The 23937-nt window shown below is 35.8% G+C and overlaps 1 protein-coding gene across 1 annotated transcript; it reads left to right on the forward strand.

Annotated features, from left to right (window-relative positions):
• Nucleotides 1–432: 432 nt before the first annotated feature.
• On the forward strand, nucleotides 433–19730 carry LOC123523157 (serum response factor-binding protein 1-like). Its single transcript, XM_045300829.2, has 8 exons — nucleotides 433–589; nucleotides 4190–4290; nucleotides 7603–7691; nucleotides 10795–10867; nucleotides 14469–14540; nucleotides 15105–16474; nucleotides 17244–17575; nucleotides 18058–19730. The coding sequence occupies exons 2-8, from the start codon at nucleotides 4213–4215 to the stop codon at nucleotides 18171–18173; spliced, it is 2130 nt and encodes a 709-aa protein (XP_045156764.2). The 5' UTR covers nucleotides 433–589; nucleotides 4190–4212; the 3' UTR covers nucleotides 18174–19730.
• Nucleotides 19731–23937: the final 4207 nt, after the last annotated feature.

The following is a 23937-nucleotide window of genomic DNA, read 5'->3' on the forward strand; positions in this document are numbered from 1 at the left end:
AGTTGCAAAACTGCATTTTTTATGCTTTAAACATGGCCAGTGATGTTAAAAATCAACTTACTGATGCTCTAAAGGCATAACCCCCTTATTTGTTTTCATATTTTGACACAAAAATAATTTCCGAAAAGTCTCCCAATTCCAGAAAAAAATTTAAAAAATTTCGACCTACCTACCCTAATTTTTTGAGCATGTTACCGGAAACAAAGAATTTTTTTTTTTTAGGCCTAACCTTGTAAATAACTTATTTTCGAAGTTTTTGGTTATCTCTACTGATAAACAACATAGAATAAAATTATTAAATCATGAAACAAATGAAAATATTCATAATTATACATCCCCCCACCAAAAAAAAAAAATAATAACATTATAAACATATTTAATTATAAAAAGAAATTGGGAGTGAAAAGTCTTCATATGCTATAAAAAACAGACTTTTCACTCCTGGGGGTGAAAAGTCTTGGGAGGAACAGTTTTGGGGGTGAAACGTCTCACACCCAAAATTTACTGTGTACGAAAAACACCGGAAGTTGTATTTTCACACATGTTTTGTGGAAACTTTGTAAATTTACAAGTTTTAATCAAGAATAAGGTAAATGCAACAGATACATTTTATATCGTAATATAATATTTATTCTGTTTAAGTTGTAGATTCTGTGAGCGAATATTATTGCCGTAACTGGCATTGTTGTTTTTCATTTAATTTCGGATAAAAGCAGTTCGGATAAATACAAATGTGATGATCAGTGTTAAAGCAAAGAGCTATAAAAATAAATAGATCGGCAACTTTAAAGGCATTTAAAGCAAATCTTGCCAACATCATGTGGGAACTGAATGAGATCTAGTTTTACCTTTGTATGAAACGGGTAGGCCTAAAGTGCGAAAATAAGGTTATTTTCGTGAAAATAAGATTTTTTTACGAAAATAAGCCATATATTTTTTATTATATAGCTCATTAAAATTTATTTTATATCATTATATAGAGACGATCATTTGACACTTATAAAACAAAACTAAACGATTTTAGTCCAACAATTAGGAAATTATTAGCGATTTTAATTAACATGCGTCAAAATCGCTTGCGAAAATAACTTTTTATGTGCGAAAATAAGCTATATTTTATTTATTTATTACCTAAATGAACTTTAGTTTATATCATCATAAAGATTTAATGATTAGACACTAATAAAGCAAAATTAAGTGATTTTAGTCCAATAATTAGGAAATAATTAGCGATTTTAATTAACATGCGTCAAAATCGCTTGCGAAAATAACTTTTTATATGCGAAAATAAGCTATATTTTATTTTTTTTTTTATCTAATTCAATTTTAATTTATATCATTATATATAGACGATCATTAGACACTTATGAAGCAAAAATAAGTAATTTTAGTCCGATAATTATGAAATAATTAGCGATTTTTAATTATCATGCGTCAAAATCGCTTGCGAAAATAACTTTTTATGTGCTAAAATAAGCTATATTTTATTCATTTAATATCTAAATGAACTTTTATTTATATTATTATAAAGATACGATCATTAGACACTTATAAAGCAAAATTAAGTGATTTTAGTCCAATAATTAGCGATTTTAATTAACATGCGTCAAAATCGCTTGCGAAAATAACTTTTTTTATGCGAAAAAAAGCTATATTTTATTTATTTTTTTATCTAATTCAACTTGAATTTATATCATTATATAGATACGATCATAAGACACTTATGAAGCGAAAATTAATGATTTTAGTCCAACAATTTTATGAAATAATTAGCGAAATTTATTAACATACCTCAAATCGTAACGAAAATAACTTTTTATATGCCAAAATAAGTTACTGAAATTTGGTAGATTAATGATAAGATAGAGATCGATTATATGAAGAAAGAAATATTTTCATAATAGTCGTACTTTTCTTTGAAGTATATCAGGGGTTCCATTTGACCCGGGACCCCGGGTCCGGACCCGGGAGATTTTCAAAAGACGCTCAAAGGACCCGGCAGAATACTTGCCTGTGCGTCCTTCGGGACCCGGGGGCATTTTCCTTTGATAATCCTTTCTCTTATCATTAATTTCCTTCAGTAAAACTATTTCCACGATAGACACGTGTATTCAAAATAAACACTCGCGGTCATGCTCTCCTGCCTTTGATCTCTGCTAAATCCCGCCCTTTCTCCTGTAGACATGCCTCGCTGATTTTTTATCAGCAAGTTACGTCACGGCGAGTGCACATAGGTAACAAGAAATCAATGAAGTGTTGAAATTAATTGATAAAGCGAATCCTGTGTACTGTCAAAAAAGGCGCCAATTATTAAATTATCGTAAGCAGCTAATTACCGAGCATGTGAAAAGTGCCCTGCAAGATTTTTTCATGCCAACTTTAAATTAGACCATTGTTTAGTGATCATATCGTAAATTCAACAAGAAACTTCACAAATTTTGATGAATTTCGAAAGCAAAAATAAGTTTAGAATGTCCGTTCACGGGTCTAATTACACCCGATGTCATATGCATATTTCCAAAATTCCTAAAAAAAAAACCTGACTTTCAATGCAGTTTTTTATGATAAGTAGCATCATTATTTGAGGAACTATCGCTGATTTAGCTTAGTTTGCCAAATAAACTGAGCAAAAACTACTTTCCGATGACATTCTGAAAGTGTAACAGTATTCGGATAGTACATTTTGGATACATTTTTCTAGAGTGTTATAGCACTGTTCTGTTATTAAAAAAAAATGAAGATAAACCTAATTAAAATAACATGAAATGTTATAGTAAATTATATTGACGTGTTGGGACAGGACTCCTGTATTTTGGAAAAGGACCCTTCAAAATTTGGGCCCAAGGGTCCTGGGACTCTTGGGTTTTCGGGTCTAGTGGAACCCCTGAGTATATACACCAAAGCGTTACCCGATGTCAGCACAATCGCTTGATTGATTGTTAATTGCAATGCGCACTGCAGATAATATACACGTGCTTTATATAAACAAACAATTAATCAAGGTGTGATAATCCGATCAAAAGTGATATGTTGTTTGTAGTAGCAATTAAAGGGAACAATGGAGAGAAATATTATTATATACCATATTATTTCAAAGAGACATAAATCGTTATTTTGTATGATATAAACTATTTTTCTATGTATTTTACGGAAATTTCACCAAAAAAGGTAATTCTTATTCCCGTTTATTAAAATGCGAAACCTGCATCTCTCTGCATATATAAATATATATATATAACGTTTTCCTGTTTATGATTGTAAATATTAACATCATAAACTACTTTGAATATCATTATAAATATTTATATTTACATGAAACCCATTGAAATGAGATGCATGTATCATTCATAAAAAATAATAATAATAAGAGATTTAAAATATGTAACTTTATTTAAGTTATTTTAGTAGTTAAAATCCCCGTAATCTAATACATAATTCCTGTTATTTTCGTTAATAATTCCCGTTATTCTCACTAAAAGATAAAAATGATTTATTTTTCACATACAGGCATTAACTGTTATAGTCTTTAAGAAAGTAAAAGAAGATATTTAAAAAAAAAAGTTTAAACGATATAAATTATGGCTTATTTTCGCAATTATTACTGCTATTATCGTAATTGAAATCAGTGCGGCTGATTATCTCTTTATTATTGGATAAAAATCACTCATTTTTCATATGGAGGAATGTGCTAATATAGTCTTTAAGAAACTAAAAAAAGAATTTAGAAAAAAGAACTGATATAAAATATATGCCTTATTTTCCCATTTATTACGGTTATTTTCGTAAGTAAAATCAGCGCGGTTTGCATATAAATGATGATTATTCCTTTATTATTAGATTAAAATCGCTCATTTTTCGTATGGAAGCATATACTAATATAGTCTTTAAGAAACCAAAGAAAGAATTAAAAAAATAAAGAAATAAAAAATATATGGCTTATTTTCGTAAAACAATCTTATTTTCACGAAAATAACCTTATTTTCGTACTTTAGGCCTACCGTTTATTACGTGCCAGCCATATCGCCAGTGTAATTTTTTAATAAGCGTCTGTTGATTTGATCACGAGTAATCAAGTCAGCAAACGCATCAATAAGATAACGTGGTGACTTGAGCTTACGTGAGATTATCTCCTGTTGCCATTCGTTGTATTTTATAATTCTTTGGTTAAAGATGTTTGATTCGCTTTCAGGATTCTGACAGTAAACAGCAGAAATGTCTTCTACTGGTTTTCAGAGAAAATTGGACCTTGCGCCAACAGCTTCAATTGACAAAGTTGCACTAAATAATAGGGTAAGATCTAGTTCTGCCTCTGGCTACAACTTATTTAACTGACACTATTTTTATTTACTGATGGTTGCGTCCATTAAGTTATTGTTTACCCCATTTCATAACTTTATTATGGCATCACAGTACATTAGGGGTTCAAATTGACCAACGATCAGAGAGCTGCATTTTCGATTACCTGCCAGTTTCCACTTGGGTATAACGAAGTATATTTACAATGAACATATAGTGACTTTAGAAATAAATATCACACTATTTTAGAAATCAAATTAAGATTTCTCACTGAACATGCCCCAGATGATGCTACAAACAACAAAACTTTGAAGTTTCATTGAAATATTATATCGATTTAATACCTTTATTTTAGTTGAAATTTTGAGATTTTACACGGAGTCTATGATAAAGTCCGAGTAGAATGTAATCATTACCCAAGAGAAAGAAGTATCATTCCGCAATGTTTTGGACATGTTAAAATTATGAATTTGGTTACCTAACCAGTGTTGAACTGCAACATCTGTGCACAGACTCTCATGAGAAACTGATGAAATTATACAAAGTTTATAGCACATAGGTTTTTTTTTTTTTGAAAATCAAGATCAAAATTTTGTATATTTATGAATTTAATTGAATTATAAATATAACCATTTTTAACAAAGGTCTTGAAAAAACAAACCTTAGAAAGTTTAAATTCAAAGATAAGGTCAGTAACAAATCTGTACCGCCTATTTGTTTTCAAAAGGAAGCAGCATTCCCATTCATGCTAAAATCTTCATTATTCATGCATAAAAAATCATTTGCCTGCAAGATTTAAAACTCTGCAGGTACAATGTACGCTTAAAAGAGTCTGACAGAAAGCACATCATCCATCTGTAATGACAATAAGTTCAAGTCACCCGATTTTTAGTCCCCTCCGGTGTTCCTACCCGTACCGGTAGAACACCGGAGGGGACTATAGGAATGCCCTCTGTCCGTCTGCAAATCTGGATCCTGCAATTACTCAAAAAGTATTCAAGCTAGGTTCATAAAACTTGGTATATGTGAATAGAGGCCAATATGTAGATTATGCACGAACATGACTTCTGCTTGTAGGTCAAAGGTCAAGGTCACTATTGAAGGTCAAGTAAAATTGTTTCTGCCCCATACGCATTGATGGATTATCTTAGTGGCACACAAACATTCCCTATGATGAGACAATGTGCCAACACGTGATCTATGCTTGTCGGTTTAAAGTTAGGGTCACTGATTAAGCCTTAAGGTCAAGTAAAAATTAGTTTCTACCCCATAACTTTTAATTGCATTGAAGGATTTTTTAGCTTGACTATACAAAGAATAAGTAGAGCTATCCTAATCACCATGGCGTCAGCATCGGCGTCACACCTTGGTTAAGTTTTTTGTACCAGTCCACATTTTGACAAAGTCTTTTGAGATAAAGCTTTGAAACTTTCAACACTTTTGTACCATCACCATGTCCAGTCAAGAATACATAACTCCATCAAGGATTTTTCCGGAATTATGGCTACTTTTAACTTAAAAATCTTGGTTAAGTTTTTCATGCCAGTTCACATTTTGTGTGAAGTGTTTGATATATGGCTTTGAAACTTTTATCACTTGTTTATAATAACAGTCTCTGTTTGTAGGCAAGAGTACATAACTCTGTCGAATATTTTGGCTGAATTATGGCCCTTTTTGGACTTGGAAATTGGTTCAGTTTTCGTACAAGTACATGTTTTGTCAAAATTATTTGACATGTGGCTTTGAAACTTTGAACACTTGCTTATCATCATGATTTTCATCTGTAGGCAAGAGTACATAACTCTTTCAAGTATTTTGGCTGAAATATGGCCCTTTTTGGACTTTGAAAAGTCAGCGCTTTTTGGACTTTGAAAAGTCAGCGTTTTGTCAAAACTACTTGACTTGTGGCTTTGAAACTTTTAACGCTTGTTTATCGTCATGATTTCCATCTGTAAGCAAGAGTACATAACTCTGTCAACTATTTTGGCTGAATTATGGCCCTTTTTGGACTTGGAAATCAGTAAAGTTTTTCATACCAGTCCATATTTTGCCTAACCTGTTTGTCATATGACTTTGAAACTTTGACCACTTGTTTACCACCATAGTCGACATACCGGTATGTAGGCAAGATTACTATCACATTGGAGATGTAAAGAACTACAACGCTGTGCCCAGGTTCTACCTTCAATCGTCGTAACGTATCTTAGAATCATATAAAAACAACGGATATGACGTGGACGTCACTAGCGCGACATTGTATGTTAAAGCGTGGCAAATAAGGTTATAACATTTTCTACAACTACATAACTAGGACAAGGACTTTAGCTCAGTTATGGCTCTTTGTTGACATAGAAATTAGTTAAGTTTTGCATACCATTCCATATTTTGTCTAAACTGTTTGACATGTGGCTTTGAAACTTTGAACACTTGCTTTAATACCATCATGGTCACACATTGCCATATAGTGCAAGACTTATCCAAATCCACAAATGCAGGTACATTGTTTGTCTTATCTATTCTTTTTCTTTTATCTGAAAATCTCTGGTAATATTTTGACCCTATACTTCCATCAATTCTTCAAATAGTCGAGTGCGCTGTCAACAGACAGCTCTTGTTTATTATTACACAGAAATAGTATGACTAGTATGTGTCGCGCACATGACCTATGGTTGTCGGTAAAAGGTCAAGCCTACGACAAGGTCACTTGAAGGTCAAGTTAAATCGTTTCAGATCCATAACTTTTATGTGCATTGATGGATTATCTTAGTACTGCACACAAATATTCCCCATGATAAGACAATGTGTTGCATACATGATCTATGCTTGTAGGTCAAGGTCACTATTGAAATTTAAATAAAAATATTTTTTGTTACTTAACTCCTAAATGCCTTGAAGCATTTATAGTCTTAACACTGTTGCCAACAACCACAAGGGATGATATATAATTACCGCAATTTAAAATGTTCATTTTTTGGGTAATGTAATCAGTAGTAATTGTAGCTACAGGTAAATCTTTAAAGTATGGACAGCATAACAGCAATTGTTATGATCATATTAACGAAAGTAATTGTTAATTTTCAATTACTAAAATATGTGTTATTACAAAATAAAATTTTACTGATTACAAAAACTTTTGCATGTTTTTCAGGACAGGTCCTGATTTCAGGCTTTTGGCAGCCAGAATTTCCCTATACAACTCTATTGAAAAAGGACATTTCAGGCTTTAAAATGTAGACTTTCAGGATTTTGATTTATGACTGAATCCCAGGCCTGTTACATTTACTGATGTCAATATTTTTTTGGCAGGTTGTGTTAATGAGGGCAATTGTCAGACGTTCCAAGTTACACCTTATAAACGCACTTGTTAAGAAGGTGCATAAACTAAGGGACAAAAAGTAAGTGTATGAATCAATGTAGAGATTGACATTACCTGCAGTCCTCAAAGTAAGACAGCTGTTGGCTTGCTTTTCCATCTTAAATGACCTAAAATTCCTCTTACCTTATTTTTTAGCTCAGCAGAGCACGAAGTGCACAAGGTGAGCTATTGTGACCGGTCATTGTCCAGCGTGTGTCGTCCGTCATGTGGGGTCAAAAACTAGGTCAGTAGGCCAGATCAAAGGAAAAGCTTGTGAACGGTCTAGAGGCCACAGTTGTGACTCAATCAATGAAACTTGGTCAGAATGTTTGTCTTGATGATCTCTAGGTCAAGTTCAAAACTGGGTCATGTGGGGTCACAAACTACATGTAGGTCACTAGACCAGATCAAAGGAAAATCTTGTTAACACTCTAGAGACAACAATTTAAGTTTGAAACTCATGAGAATTAGTCAGAATGTTTGTCTTGATGATCTCTAGGTCAAGTTCGAATCTTGGTCATGTGGGGTCAAAAACTAGGTCACCCAGTCAAATCAAAGGAAAAACTTGTGAACAGTAGAGGCCACTGTTGTGACCCTATCTTTATGAAACTTGGTCAGAATGTTTGTCTTTATGATCTCTAGACCTGGTCAAGTTTGAAACTGGGTCATGTGGGTCAAAAACTAGGGCAGTAGGCCAGATCAGAGGAAAAGCTTGTGAACACTCTAGAGGTCACAGTTGTGACTCAGACTTTATGAAACTTGGTCAGAATGTTTGCCTTGATGATCTCTAGGTCAAGTTTGAATCTGGGTCATGTGGGGTCAAAAACTAGGTCACCCAGTCAAATCAAAGGAAAAGCTTGTGAACACACTAGAGGCCACAGTTGTGACCCTATCTTTATGAAACTTTGTCAGAATGTTTGTCTTGATGACCTCTAGGTCAAGTTCAAAACTGGGTCATGTAGGGTCAAAAACTAGGTCAGTAGGCCAGATCAGAGGAAAAGCTTGTGAACACTCAAGAGGCCACAGTTGTGACTCAGTCTTTATGAAACTTAGTCAGAATGTTTGTCTTGATGATCTTTAGGTCAATTTCGAATCTGGGTCATATGGGGTCGAAAACTAGGTCACTATGTCAAATCAAAGGAAAAGCTTGTGAACACTGTAGAGGCAACAGTTGTTACTCAATCTTTATGAAACTTGGTCAGAATGTTTGTCTTGATGATCTAGGTCAAGTTCAAAACTGGATCATGTGGGGTCACAAACTAGATCACTAGACCAGATCAAAGGAAAATCTTGTTAACACTCTATATACCACAATTTAAGTTTGAAACTCATGAGAATTAGTCAGAATGTTTGTCTTGATGATCTCTAGGTCAAGTTCAAATCTGGGTCATGTGGGGTCAAGAACTAGCTAGGTCACCCAGTCAAATCAAAGGAAAAACTTGTGAACACTAGAGGCCACAGTTGTGACCCTATCTTTATGAAACTTGGTCAGAATGTTTGTCTTGATGATCTCTAGGTCAAGTTTGAAACTAGGTCCTGTGGGGTCAAAAACTAGGTCAGTAATCTGGGTCATGTAGGGTCAAAAACTAGGTCACCCAATCAAATCAAAGGAAAAGCTCGTGAACACTAGGGGCCACAGTTGTGACCCTTTCTTTATGAAACTTGGTCAGAATCATGTTTGTCTTGATGATCTCTAGGTCAAGTTTGAAACTGGGTCATGTGGGGTTAAAAACTAGGTCAGTAGGCCAGATCAGAGGACAAGCTTGTGAACACTCTAGAGGCCACAGTTGTGACTCAGTCTTTATGAAACTTGGTCAGAATGTTTGCCTTGATGATCTTTATGTCAAGTTTGAATCTGGGCCATGTGGGGTCAAAAATGAGGTCACCCAGTCAAATCAAAAAGATGGTGAACACTGTAGAGGCCACAGTTGTGACTCAATCTTTATGAAACTTAGAATGTTTGTCTTGATGATCTCTAGGTCAAGTTTGAATTTGGGTCATGTGGGATAAAAAACTAGGTCAGTAGGCAAGATCAAAGGAAAATCTTGTTTACACTCTAGAGTCCACGGTTTTAGCTTGAAACTCATGAGAATTGGTCAGAATGTTTGTCTTGATGACCTCTAGGTCAAGTTCGAATCTAGGTCTTGTGGGGTCAAAAACTAGGACACCCAGTCAAATAAAAGGAAAAATTTGTTAACACTCTAGAGGCCACAGTTGTGACCCTATCTTTTTAAAACTTGGTCAGAATGTTTATCTTGATGATCTCTAGGTCAAGTTCAAAACTGGGTCATGTGGGGTCAAAAACTTGGTCAGTAGACAAGATCAAAGGAAAATCTTGTTAACACTCTAGAGACCACAATTTAAGGTTGAAACTCATGAGAATTGGTCAGAATGTTTGTCTTGATGACTTCCAGGTCAAATTCGAATCTGGGTCATGTGGGTTCAAAAACTGGGTCAGTAGGCAAAGATCAAAGAAAAATCTTGTTAACACTCTAGAGACCACATTTTAAGTTTGAAACTCATGAGAATTGGTCAGAATGTTTGTCTTGATGACCTCTAGATAAAGTTTGAATCTGGGTCATGTGGGGTCAAAAACTAGGTCACCTGTTCAGATCATAGGAAAAGCTTGTTAACATTCTAGAGGCCACAGTTGTGACCCTATCTTTATGAAACCTGGTCAGAATGTTTGTCTTTATGATCTCTAGGTCAAGTTTGAAACTGGGTCATGTGGGATCAAAAACTTGGTCAGTAGGCCAGATCAACTCTGGTGAGCGATATAGGGCTATCATGGCCCTCTTGTTTTAATTCAGAGTAACTAAATTTAATGTTAACTATAATAGTTTATTAGTATATGTCTTGTAAATAAAGGAATATTTTGCAGATTTATAATTCAGCTTGTGTAAGCAGATCAAATTAGACATAACTGTTGAAGAATACTTGTTTTAACAGCAAATCCTAGAATGTAGAATTTTTTACTTTAAAAGGTTTAATTATTTTCTCTTTAGAAAGGTAAGGGCATCTTTCCTAAACTGTCATTCTTAATTTTTACTTACCATGGTACTAATATTAGATTTTGCTATCTCATTTTCAACACATTTAGTAGCTGTCTGTACTATATAACAAGGTATATTTTGTATTCTAAGGGGCACAGAAGGTCAGAAAAGTCAAAATAAAAACAAAGCTGACAGAATGCTGGAAGATATAAAAATAATCAAGGTAAGATTTTTGTCTTTAGCAATATATATATTGTGAAGCCAGTTAATTTTGTGGGTACAAACTTATGTTGTTTTGACAAATAAGGCTACTGTGTGGGAATATTACTTGGTCAATTTTGAGCTTTGAAATAAAATAAATGGGCATTTTACTGATTTTGTCAGCATTTTAATTATGTGGATTGACTCAACAACGAATTCAACAAAAAATAGTCCCATATAAATATTAATGGTTTCACAATATCATATTGAGTTGCTTGTAGCTGTAAAGTGTGCTTATATACTGTTATATACATGAGAAATAAGCATTTTAAAGTCTACTGATAAACATAATCTTAATTTAAAATAAGTCATTGATGAATATGGGTCCATGTTTCTTGCTGGAAGCAGGCTTTGAAGGTCTTCCCAATTTAGACAGTAAGAAATTTATTAAAACGAAGTATCAAATATACAAAAGATGTTGCTAATAACATGGACTGTTTATGATCATACCACCAGCAACACAAAACACATTTGAGCCGCGCCATAAGAAAACCAACATAGTGGCTTATAGTGGCTTTGCGACCAGCATGGATCCAGACCAGCATGCGCATCTGCGCAGTCTGGTCAGGATCCATGCTGTTCGCTAATGGTTTCTCTAATTTCAATAGGCTTTGAAAGCAAACAGCATGGATCCTGACCAGACTGCGCGGATGTGCAGGCTGGTCTGGATCCGTGCTGGTCGCAAAGCCACTATGTTGGTTTTCTCATGGCGCGGCTCATTTGTTAGATGTTGAAACTTGTTTGTTCCTCTGTATTAATATTATTTCTGACATTGTGGGGTTTTTTTTAGCTCACCTGTCACATAGTGACAAGGTGAGCTTTTGTGATCACCTTCGTCTGTCGTCCTTCGTCAGTCCTTCCGAGCTCACATTTGCATACTTAGGTGGCTATAGGAACAATAGGTAACTGTACTTTTTCTTTGATGTCATTCATTCCGTAAGGCTTTTATGTGGGTATTTTTCTCTTACGTGGCTAAAAGAACAATAGAGAGAACAAAAGAGTAGCCACATAAGTATCCATATGTAGGAACGTCTGTCCGTCCGTCAACAATTTCTTGTCTGCACGATATTGGTTTCATTTAGAATTTTATCTTAACTAAACTTGCACACAACTTGTATCACCATCAGATCTCGGTTCCTTTCTTGAACTGGCCAGATCCCATTATGGGTTCCAGAGTTATGGCCCCTGAAAGGGCTAAAATTAGCTATTTTTACCTTGTCTCCACAATAGCAGCCTCCTTTATGATTTGATTTTAACCAAACTTGCACAAAACTTGTGTCACAATAAGATCTTGGTTCCTTTCTTGAACTGGCCAGATCCCATAATTGGTTCCAGAGTTATGGCCCCTGATAGGGCTGGAATTAGCTATTTTGACCTTGTCTGCACAATAGCAGCTTCATTTATGATTTGAATTCGTTCGTTCCACGTATGAGGTTAACCAAATGCGACCGTTTCGTCTAGCATCAATACCCCTTACTAGAATGACTTGATACTAATACAGATGTAACCTGTGACCATTCCTCATCTTCAGACATCACCTGACCTCAATTTGACCTTGACCTCATTTTGGACTTAGCTTGATTTATAAGGGCCATTTCTTGGTTAACCAAATGGGACCATTTCGTCTAGCATTAATACCCCTTACAAGAATGAATTGATACTAATACAGATGTAAACTGTGACCATTCCTCATCTTCAAACATCACCTGACCTCAGTTTGACCTTGACCTTGACCTTGTTTTGGACTTAGGTGTAAAATCTATCAACAAGGATGCCACTGGGGGCATCAAGCTTTTATTGAATGCAGCTCCTTGTTTCTTTTTGTTTTTGGTTAAAGCAATGGTACTCAGGTGAGCGATATAGGGCCATCATGGCCCTCTTGTTTAGATTGACTATTCAAGAAATAGATAGAGCTATTAGACTTGTGGAGCATTGGCATTGCAGTTTGGTTAAGATTTTTGTGACTGCTCAATGTCCGTCGTCTGTCATGCGTCGTGTGTCCGTCAACATTTTCTAAAAAAATCTTCTTCTTGAAAACCACTGAGCAGAATTACACCAAACTTCACAGGAATGATCCTTGGGTGGCCCCCTTTCAAAATTATTCAAAGAATTGAATTCCATGCAGAACTCTGGTTGCCATGGCAACCGAAAGGAAAAACTTTAAAAATCTTCTTGTCCAAAACCACATGGCTTAGGGCTTTGATATCTGATGTGTAGCATCATCTAGTGGTCCTCTACCAAAATTGTTCAAATTATCTCCCCTAGGGTCAAATATGGCCCCGCCCCGGGGGTCACATGGTTTATATAGACTTATATGGGGAAAACTTTGAAAATCTTCTTGTACAAAACCACATGGCCTAGGGCTTTGATATTTGGTATGTAACATCATCTAGTGGTCCTCTACCAAGATTGTTCAAATTATCCCCCTAGGGTCAAGTATGGCCCGCCCCGGGGGTCACATGGTTTATATAGACTTATATAGGGAAAACTTTGAAAATCTTCTTGTACAAAACCACATGGCCTAGGGCTTTGATATTTGGTATTTAGCATCATCTAGTGGTCCTCTACCAAGATTGTTCAAATTATCCCCGTAGGATCAAATATGGCCCCGCCCCGGGGGTCCCAAATTTTACATAGACTTATATAGGAAAAAAAGTTTTAAAATCTTCTTGTCTGAAACCATACGACCTTGGCTTTTGATATTTGGTATGATGCATTTTCTAGTAGTCCTCTACCAAACTTGTTCAAATTGTGCCCCTGGGGTTAAAAGAGGCCCCGCCCTGGGGTCACTTAGTTATTATGTGAGTTATATAGGAAAAATACTTAAAAAATTATCTGATCCTATTTCCAAGACTGTTTAATTATAATGACCTGATGACCCCAAGTAATATGATGTCAATTGACTGTGACCTTGACCTACTGACCTACTTTCTTGTTTTTTAAGATACAGCCTTGAAATTTTGATGACATACACAGTTCTGCAAACAAATCGTAAGACTGAATTTCATTGACCATGAATGTGACCTACTGACTTTCTTAATATTTTATCATCAGTTTGACATTTGAAACATGTAGCTCATATTACTCAGGTGAGCGATCCAGGGTCATCATGACCCTCTTGTATGTTAGCTGGTATTTTAGTAATCACTTGTGTGAATAGATTGAAACTTCACACACTTATTTACTGTGGTAAACTGACTTTCATTGCACAGGTTTCTTTTGCATTTTTACAATATTATGGCCCTTTTAGGACTTGGCAATTTTTGGTTAAGTTTTTATATGTAAGCTGGTATCTCAGTACCCACAAATGGGAATGGATTGAAACTGCACAGACTTGTTCACTGTGGTGATTTGACATGCACTGCACAGGTTTTTGCATTTTTACAAAATTGTGCCCCTTTTTTGACTTTTATATTTATTCAACTGACAAGAAACTTGAGTGTTGCTGTCCTCTGACAGCTCTTGATATACATAAAAATTAACATTTTTCTTGCAAAATCTTCCTTTTGGAAAGGTGATTTATATTATTAGGTATGGTATGTTATGATCGGTTTGTATTCCAGGTGTTGAAACCAGACTATGTTTCCAAGTATGCCCTGGGTACAACTGAAAAATTTGAAGACCTGGCTGCAAAGGTAAATTGATAAGAGGCACTTGCCACAATGGAAATCATTTGAGCCGCCCCATGAGAAAAACAACATTGTGCATTGGGACCAGCATGGATCCAGACCAGCGCAGTCTGGTCAGGATCCATGCTGTTCGCTTTCAAAGCCTATTGCAATTAGAGAAACTGTTAGCGAACAGCATGGATCCTGACCAGACTGCACTGATGCGCAGGCTGGTCTGGATCCATGCTGGTCGCAAATGCACTACGTTGGTTTTCTCATGGTGCGGCTCATTTAAGGACTGTTTACTCCAAATAAGAAGTGACTGATACAAAGTTCTGACTTTTTAAACAGCATAACAATTCAAGAACAGTGAATGAAAATGAACCATGCAAGCTGTTACAGTTTAATATTTATGTACATAAAGATGACAATTCTTGCAATATCATTAAAATCATTTCATAAACTAAATTTTAAACAATCATATAAACTTAAGTCAGATTTACTGCGTTTAGTGTCACCTGCTTACAGTGTGTTAAGTCAGATTTACTGCGTTTTGTGTCACCTGCTTACAGTGTGTTTTCAATACTCCAGCCAGGTACTTCAGCAGACATGCGTGCCTTAGCCAGGCTGGCTGCACATAAGTTTATAATGCAAGAGGTAGGTAAGTTCCGACATGAGCATGAAGACTGGAAGGAACTTGCAGCATACCTTATGACCAAACACACATCAAGAGAATTTAAAAAGAAGAAAACAAAAGAAAAGTTGAAAAAAGTTGAAACAAATGTGAAAGCATCAGAAACTCTTGTTCAGAAATACCTGGGTGAGAAACTAGAAGGCAGAAACGATCTGGACCATGAAGTTAATGAAAGAAACAATGATGATAATGATGATGTTGATGACAGTAGTGATGAAGCTGATGAAAGTGTAAAGGATATAGTTGAAAAGAAAAACAGAATTATAAATGATAGGGGGAGAACTGATAGCTTAACAACAGAGATTAGAAATATAGAATCTGTAAGAAAAAAGGGTATAAATCAGAATTTTTGCAGTTTAAAAAGTAACACTACACAAAAGCAGACAGATAAGAAAAATGCAAAAAATTCTATTCAAAGTGAAGTTCAAAGTGAAAATGTTGATAGTGATAGTATCAGTGATGAAGACAGTATTTCTAGAGTTGCAAATAGTAGTAAAGAAGAGGAAGAAGATTATGATGAGAGTATTGAAGAAGACGATGATGAATGTAGTGAAGGTAATAGTGATGAATATAGTGAAGATGATGGAGATGATAATGAAGGTAGTAAGAATGATGAGGAGGAGGATGAGAGTAGTAGTAGTGTGTCAGAGGATGATGCTGATGATAATGAACAGGACCTTTCTAAAAAACTAACTTCAGATAAGATGATTAAACACAAAGCAAAGCTTCTAGACATGAAAACAAATATACCTGATTCTAAGGGAGTTTTATCCAAGAAAAGTTTACATAAACAAAAAGACTCAAAAAGTGATAAATTCACAAAAACTACTGAGAAGAAAAAGGTTTTAAAAGAAAAAATTGAAGGTGACATGATCGTAAAGAAACTGGATTTAGCAAAAGATTTTGTTGAAGACGAAATCCCTAAAATATTATTGAGTGAAAAGGAAGATAAACCTGTGAAGCGTAAAAAGAAAACAAAAGATCTGTTTTTTGATACTGGTGAGGATGATGATTGTGGATCTAATAACAAAGATACAACTGAAGTAAATGATGACGGTAACTGTGAAAGTGTTGATAATGAAGCGATTGACAGTGATATGGGAAGGAACTTTGAAAGTAGTATTCAGCCAACAATGACGGCATTTACGACCTGCTTTGTTGGTTCCTTGAAGTCTAGTGACATGATGGCTTGCAAGGATAGTCAATACAGGTCTAACGAAGATTGGAAAAGAATCAGGCATGAAACCAAAGAACAGAAAATGGGGAGGTTGGTTAACCTTTACCCTGCTAAATTTCTAAAATGGACTGGTCCATCATTCAATTTTGGCAGTACTACTAATAATATGAGTAATTTAAAGGGGTGTTCACTGAAAATTTACTGACTGAATAGCAAACAGTGAAGACCATGATCGTGCAGGCTGATCTTGGTCTGCACTGGTCGCAAAGGCAAAACCAATTGCCGCCATCAGGCTAAAGGTTAAACTTATGTAATCATTGGTTGTTTGAGTTTGAACTACTCTTATATGAAAACTGTAGTTTTGACGATTGATTTTACACATATATTTGACATGCAAGATAGCTGTTTTCAAAATATGATTTGTAGACCTGTTTCAAACTACAGTATTGACTGGTTGTTTCTGTTACTGATGTCCAAATTTCAGTATAGTTCAGTTTTTTCTTTTCTTTTTTTAAGTACAATATGTCTTTGTAAATTTTTAATATTATATTTTTTATAACCTCCCTTGCACGTTTTTCCATATATGTTTAATTTGAAATTATCTCAATATTTAAATAACTTTTTGTCACAGTTACTATAAAACTGTAGCACACTTATAAAGAACTGAAAGGGGAATTTTAAATTAAATCCGGTTGTAATAGGAGAGAGTCCCAATTAACCAGAGCATAGCTCAGCGGAAACATAACTTAACAAGACAAGAAAACACACCAATACAGTTTATCTGATAATGTTGCTGAATGTCTATATAAATTATGCAATATTAATAAATGATTAATACAGTGATACAAACAATTTACAGGGGCAGAGGATCAAGCCCTTCATTCTCCAGAGGTCGAGGGTATGGACCAGCGTTGAGAGGCAGAGGTTCTTCAAACAGCTATGTAGCAGATAGAGACAGAGGTAGAGGGTTTTCAGATGGTTTTAGAGGCAGGGGATTTTCACAAGGGCCTAGAGGTCAAGAGTTTTCTGAAAGCAGAGGAAGAGGCTCAGAAGGGTTTCGAGGCAGAGGAAGAGGCTCAGAAGGGTTTCGAGGCAGAGGAAGAGGCTCAGAAGGGTTTCAAGGGAGAGGAAGGGGTCGCGGATTTGAAAGACCTGGAAGAGAAGATGGCCAAAATGATAGAAGAGGACTGGGTAAGAAAAAGGCAAAGTTTTGCCAGTTTTCTTTTCATATATTTAGCCAAACTCAAGAATTCAGACAGCTAAATGACTCATTATAAATACCAAAAGATACAGCAATACTTTTTTGTGAAGATGAGAAAACGCAAAACTTTTTCTGTTGAAGTTGTGAAATTGGGTAAGTTCACCTGTTGCCTTGGTGATAGCATTTGGGCACAGAGTTAAGAATCCCATGGTATATTTATCATACATTTTCACATTTTATTTCTAAATTAAGGTTGTGACAGTGTTAAAAGTTTACCTCTGCACCGAAGTTATTATTCAGTAAATATTACAATCATTCAATATAGTATGTCCACATGGTGTTAAAACAGGTGTCAAAGAAAAAGAATTTTACGTAACTAATTTTTACTTAATATGAATTTCAAAATTTAAAACAAAGTTATCATCACAAGAAGCAACAGAATATTTTGCACATACATTGTAATATTTTTCAGGAAACACGCAGAAGCAAGGGGGTCTTCACCCGTCCTGGGAAGCCAGTAAGAAACGTAAACAGGAACAGAAGGCAGTTCTCCAAGCTTTTGAAGGAAAGAAAATAAAATTTGACTAATAAGACTGAAAAAAAAATAACAATAAAAAAAATTCTGTCTATAATCAGCAGAAAAACTGAGTTTGATTTCAGAAATTTAGATATCTCTACTGTTTGATCCTTTTAAATTAACCCATAACAGGCTTCTTTAAATGTTACGGTCCAGATATAAACTATAATTTTTATATCATAAAGGGAAGAAGAATAAGGTGAATAATGTCAATTTTATGGCTGAAAATTTATTTTCCCCATGAAAAAATCTGGCAAAATCAAAATGTCCATTAAACAAATTTGAAAATCTGCATACGTTTTGCATAGAAATATTGCTTTTATGCTAACCAAGATTATCCTGGAAGTTTTTTATCAATCTTTACAAATAAAGTTCATCAGAAATGTCAGAAATTTACATATTTTTTTCTATAAATTCAACATTAACAGCATGTTGGAAATTGAGAAAAATGATTATTACCTGCTTCTGAGTTGTTTAGACTGATACATGTATAATATCAATAGTATTGGCTTATGTTTAAAGAGAGATTCTAAGAAAAAACTTGTTGCAGAAAAGGTAGATCATACAGCAGTGAAAACACCACTGGGATGACTAAACTGAAACTGAATAATTTGATTAAATGCTTATTTCTATACAATGACATACTCAGCGGTGTTGTACATAATAGCAATAATAATAATGATGATGATGATGTAATTAACTTTTTATAAACAAACAGTCATGACCACAACCTGTCCCCGGAGGCCATTTTACCCCTATTGCTGAATACCAGTGCTTAAAACCTTACATGGTACGCCCAGACACTGCATATAGAGGTTCAAATGCCATCACTTATTATTTCAAAAAAAAAAAAGAAATACCATACACTACCCTACCCATAGAGCCTGTACCAGCAAGTACATTTAATTTAAGAAACCTTAAAAATATAAGTGTTTAAATATAAACACTTAAAAAAACTTAAGCCATCACCTGCTGTTATCCCATATAAAACAATTATCAAAATATTTAGAACAGTGTTGTACCTGTAGATGTTTGTTTTTCTAATGATTTTCAATAATGGGAAAGAAACTACTTGTCTATAGAGAGGTGTTTGTTCTATGGTGTCTATAGAGAGGTGTTTGTCCTATGGTGTCTATAGAGGGGTGTTTGTCCTATGGTGGTTAGGAATGAAAAAGGGACAAAATTCCCCCACTTCCCACCCCCCTGCTCAATTTGACCAAGGTGGACAGTCCACTTTGATTTTTTTTCAGTTATGTCAAGATATTCACTTGTTTCCATTTTAATAAAGATTTGTAGTGATCTTTTTAAAAAGTATTTTTTTTAATTCATGTTAATTTTTTTAAATTCTTAAAGTTCTTGTTTTACAAAATGAAAGAGTGGATTTTATTCACCTTGGTCAAATTGAGCAGTAGGGATGTTGTCTGGGGAATTTTGTCCTGCTCTCAAACTGTTTTGCTTATTTAAAAAAAATCGTTAATATTGTAATCTAAGTTTGTTAAGTCTGGTACATGTTCTGATTGCAAAGACTTACTTTATGATATATATGAATAAATAAAAAAAAATGACAATAGTATACATTTTTTTTTAGCTCACCAGTAAGGTGAGGTTTTGCGATCGTCCATCATCCGTTTTCTGTCTGTCCACAATTTCTTGTCATTATGAAAGAGACCACTATTTTGCAATCAATTTTAATCAAACTTGCACATAGCCTGCCCGCTTAGCTCAGTAGGTAGAGCGTCGGTCTACGGATCGCAGGGTCGTGAGTTCGATCCTCGGGCGGGGCGTATGTTCTCCGTGACTATTTGATAAACGACATTGTGTCTGAAATCATTAGTCCTCCACCTCTGATTCATGTGGGGAAGTTGGCAGTTACTTGCGGAGAACAGGTTTGTACTGGTACAGAATCCAGGAACACTGGTTAGGTTAACTGCCCGCCGTTACATGACTGAAATACTGTTGAAAAACGGCGTTAAACCCAAAACAAACAAACAAACGAACTTGCACATAACTTGTATTGGCATAATATCTCTGTTCCTTTCGAAAACTGGCCAGATTCCATCATGGGTTCCAGAGTTATGGCCCCCTAAAGGGCCAAAATTTGCTAATTTTTCTTGTGAACACGATAGAGACCACATTTTGCAATTGATATTAATCAAACTGGCACACAACTTGTATTGGCATAATAGCTCTGGTTCCTTTCGACAACAGGCCAGATCCCATCATGGGTTCCAGAGTTATGGCCCTTTAAAGGACCAAAATTTGCTGTTTTGGCTTTTGCAGCCATAAAGAGACTGCATTTATGGTTTGCTTTGATACACACTTGCAAAATATCTTTAACAGCAATAGATCTTGAATTCCATGATGAATCCTTGAGATCCTATCATAGGTTCCTGAAAGAGCCATTTTTTTTAATTTTTACCTTGTGAATACGACAGAAGTGACATTTTACATTCAAATTTAATCACACTTATACACAACTTAAGTCATTATATTTCTCGTTTTTTTCCCCGAAAACCGACTAGATTCCATCGTGGGTTCTTGTTTTCTATTTTGGCCGTTTCAGCTATATAGAGGTTTCATTTATCATTTGATTTGATACAAACTTGCACAGAATGTTTGTCTTGATGATCTCTAGGCCAAGTTCGAAACTGGGTCTTGTAGGGTAAAAAATTAGGTTACCAGGTCAAATCAAAGAAAAAGCTTGTTAACACCCTAGGGGCCACATTTATGGCCCTATCTTCATGAAACTTGGTCACAATGTTTATCTTGATGATTCCTATGCCAGTTTCCAAACTGGGTCATATGGGGTCAAAAACTAAGTCAGTCAGATCAAAGGAAAAGCTTGTTGACACTCATGAGGTCACTATATGACCCTATCTCTATAAAACTTGGTCAGAATGTTTATCTTGATGATTCCTAGGTCAGTTTCGAAACTGAGTCATGTAGGGGTCATACACTAGGTCACCCTCTCAAATCAAAGAAAAAGCTTGTTAACACTTGAGGCCACATTTATGACCTCATCTTCATGAAACTTGGTCACAATGTTTATCTTGATGATTTCTAGGCCAAGTTCGAAACTGGGTCATGTGGGGTTGAAAACTAGGTTACCACTCGATTCAAAGGAAAAGCTTGTTAACACTGTAGAGGCCACATTTATGACCCTATCTTGTCTGGTTTAAAACTGAATCTTCCTTAGTTTGTTACACAACAGAATAAATGGCTTCAAAATTTTAACTTTACACCATATCATCGTTTGATAGATAGTTGGCCTGTCAGTCCATCTGTCCGTTTATATAACTGAAGAACGCTTAGACCTACAGGTGTCAAACTTTATAGGATGAGTGTCAGTGATCACGTGAGAACGCCTATTGTTTAAAGGGTCAAAAGTCAAGGTCATAGAGACTTTGAGACTGAAAACAGTTTCCAATCGATAACTGGAGAGCGCTTTGGCCAACAGGCGTCGAACCACAAACGATTACCTGTGGTCAGTAGATCAACCCTATTGTTTTTTGTGGCCAAAGGTCAAGGTCACAGTGACCTTGAGACTGAAAACGTTTTCCGATTAATAACTGGAGAATGCTTAGGTGTACTAGCGTCAAACTTCATAGGGTGATTTCTATGGTCAGTAGATGGCTGCTTTTGTTTTTTGCATGCAGTAGGTAAAAGGTCGAGTTCACAGTGACCTTGGTACTGAAAACTATTTCTGATCAATAACTGAAGAACGCTTTAGCCTCAGGCGTCAATCTTCGGAGGATTGCCTGTGGTCAGTAGATGACCACTATCGTTACTTGGGGTCAGTAGGTCAAAGGTCAAGAGCACATTTTCTTTGAGACTGAAAACGATACATGAAGAATGCTTCGGCACACGAACCTCAAACTTGGTTGGCATATCACCCGGACCGATTTTAAGGTCGGTTGTTCGAAGGTCATGGTGACCTTGACCTTGGCCTGGAAATCGGTTTCCATCTATAACCTTCAGCGTTGGCAAGCAGGTTGGGTGGACCAGAACTGATGACTCCTATCAATTTCGAGGTCAGTAGGTCAGAGCCCTGCTCACCTTGCGCTAAAAACCTGTTTCTGTAATTGCCTATTCTTTCAACATTTTCATTAACAGTTCATATGGCACCATTCAAACGATGCACGTTTAAATTCTTTTCATTTTTTTTCTACCACATTTTACAGTTGCATTCGTAATTTGCAAACTCTTCCATTGCGTAGTTTGAAACCAGAAAGAATAGGCAAATAAAAACTTCACTTATGCCTTTGTTTAATTTGACAACTGCAAAAATGTATATTTTTCAAGTGTCATGATTTTGGTCCAAAGTTCAACCCCTATTGCTTTTACGGTCAGTTGGTCAAAGGACAAAAGTCGTAGTGATCCCGGGAGCCCATCGTAGGGGGCATGCATGTTTTATAGACACATTTTGTTACTGTATTATGATTTGAACCTTTCATACTTGTTAAACCATACAAAGAATAAAGCATCATTTCATCCATGAGAAAACCAACATAGTGCGTTTGCGACCAGCATGGATCCAGACCAGCCTGCGCATCCGCGCAGTCTGGCCAGAATACATGCTGTTCGCTAACGGTTTCTGTAATTGGAATAGGCGTTGAAAGCGAACAGCATGGATCCTGACCAGACTGCACGGATGCGCAGGCTGGTCTGGATCCATGCTGGTCGCAAACGCACTATGTTGGTTTTCTCAAGGCGCGGCTCGTATGTTGATCTTCAAATGATACTGAGCTGTTTCATGGTTTCATCACAGGGTCGTGGTGGTGATGGTCGCATAATTCGAATGTCTGGCCTCTCACCGACGTGCGTTTGAGCACCGGCTCGGTCATGTGATAAGGCCATCCATTTAACTTGTTAAGGTCGGTGGTACTACCCATATGTCGGTCCCTTTCTGAAATGATGTTCAGGGGAACCTCTTCCTGTGGTCATTTTGCACCCTTAAAACTGGGAAGTCGACATATCATAACCTGAAATGTTTCACAGAGACTTGAATCCCAAAACATCCGCATTTTCAGCGATTTTATAAGTCTATCTATGTTCACTATTAACTCTGAACACTTGGCACCATGTTCACGGTAGAAGACAAAGGGATATCGAACTGTTACGGAATAAGGTAAATTATGTTCGTGCGTTTCAAGAGTCGTTAATGTTGATTTGCGTCAGTAAAACACGTTGAAAGCATCTAGTGTAAGTGTCATAAATACGGGGTACATCTTGTAAGAATCTTTCTCTGGTTGAAGGTGCGGATTGAAATATCTGGCTCGAGGGTAACTGTTTAGGCGGTTACGAGGCTCAGTCGAGTTATTAAACAGTTACCCGAGAGCCAGATATTTCCACCTGCACCTTCAACCAGTGATAGATTCTTTTTCTTGCATACCCTATTCCTCAAATAACAAAAAAAAAAATGAAAATAACGCGAACGTTTTTCTTTTAAGCACTATTTTATAAATTTTACTCATTCATTCATAAATTGGAGCAAGTTAGTCGTCTGTTCTGTTGAAATTTCCTTTAAGAAATACCAGAATAAAGGTGTATCTTTTAAATACCGAATGCCGCCCAAGTTATTCGTGCATGGATGAAATTCAAATTGTGATTTGCTCGTCTGTCAACCGACAACATTTTCAGTCTGAAGGTCCTGCCCTCTTAATTTGATATAGGGAGAGAGCAGATATACGGATTGCGATCCCCTGGCGAGACGCATAAAGTCTCCGTGGCGATTTGATAAAAGACATTGTGTCTGAATTCGTATGTCCTAAACTT

Source organism: Mercenaria mercenaria, chromosome 8, assembly GCF_021730395.1.
Source record: "Mercenaria mercenaria strain notata chromosome 8, MADL_Memer_1, whole genome shotgun sequence".
Classification (NCBI taxonomy): domain Eukaryota; kingdom Metazoa; phylum Mollusca; class Bivalvia; order Venerida; family Veneridae; genus Mercenaria; species Mercenaria mercenaria.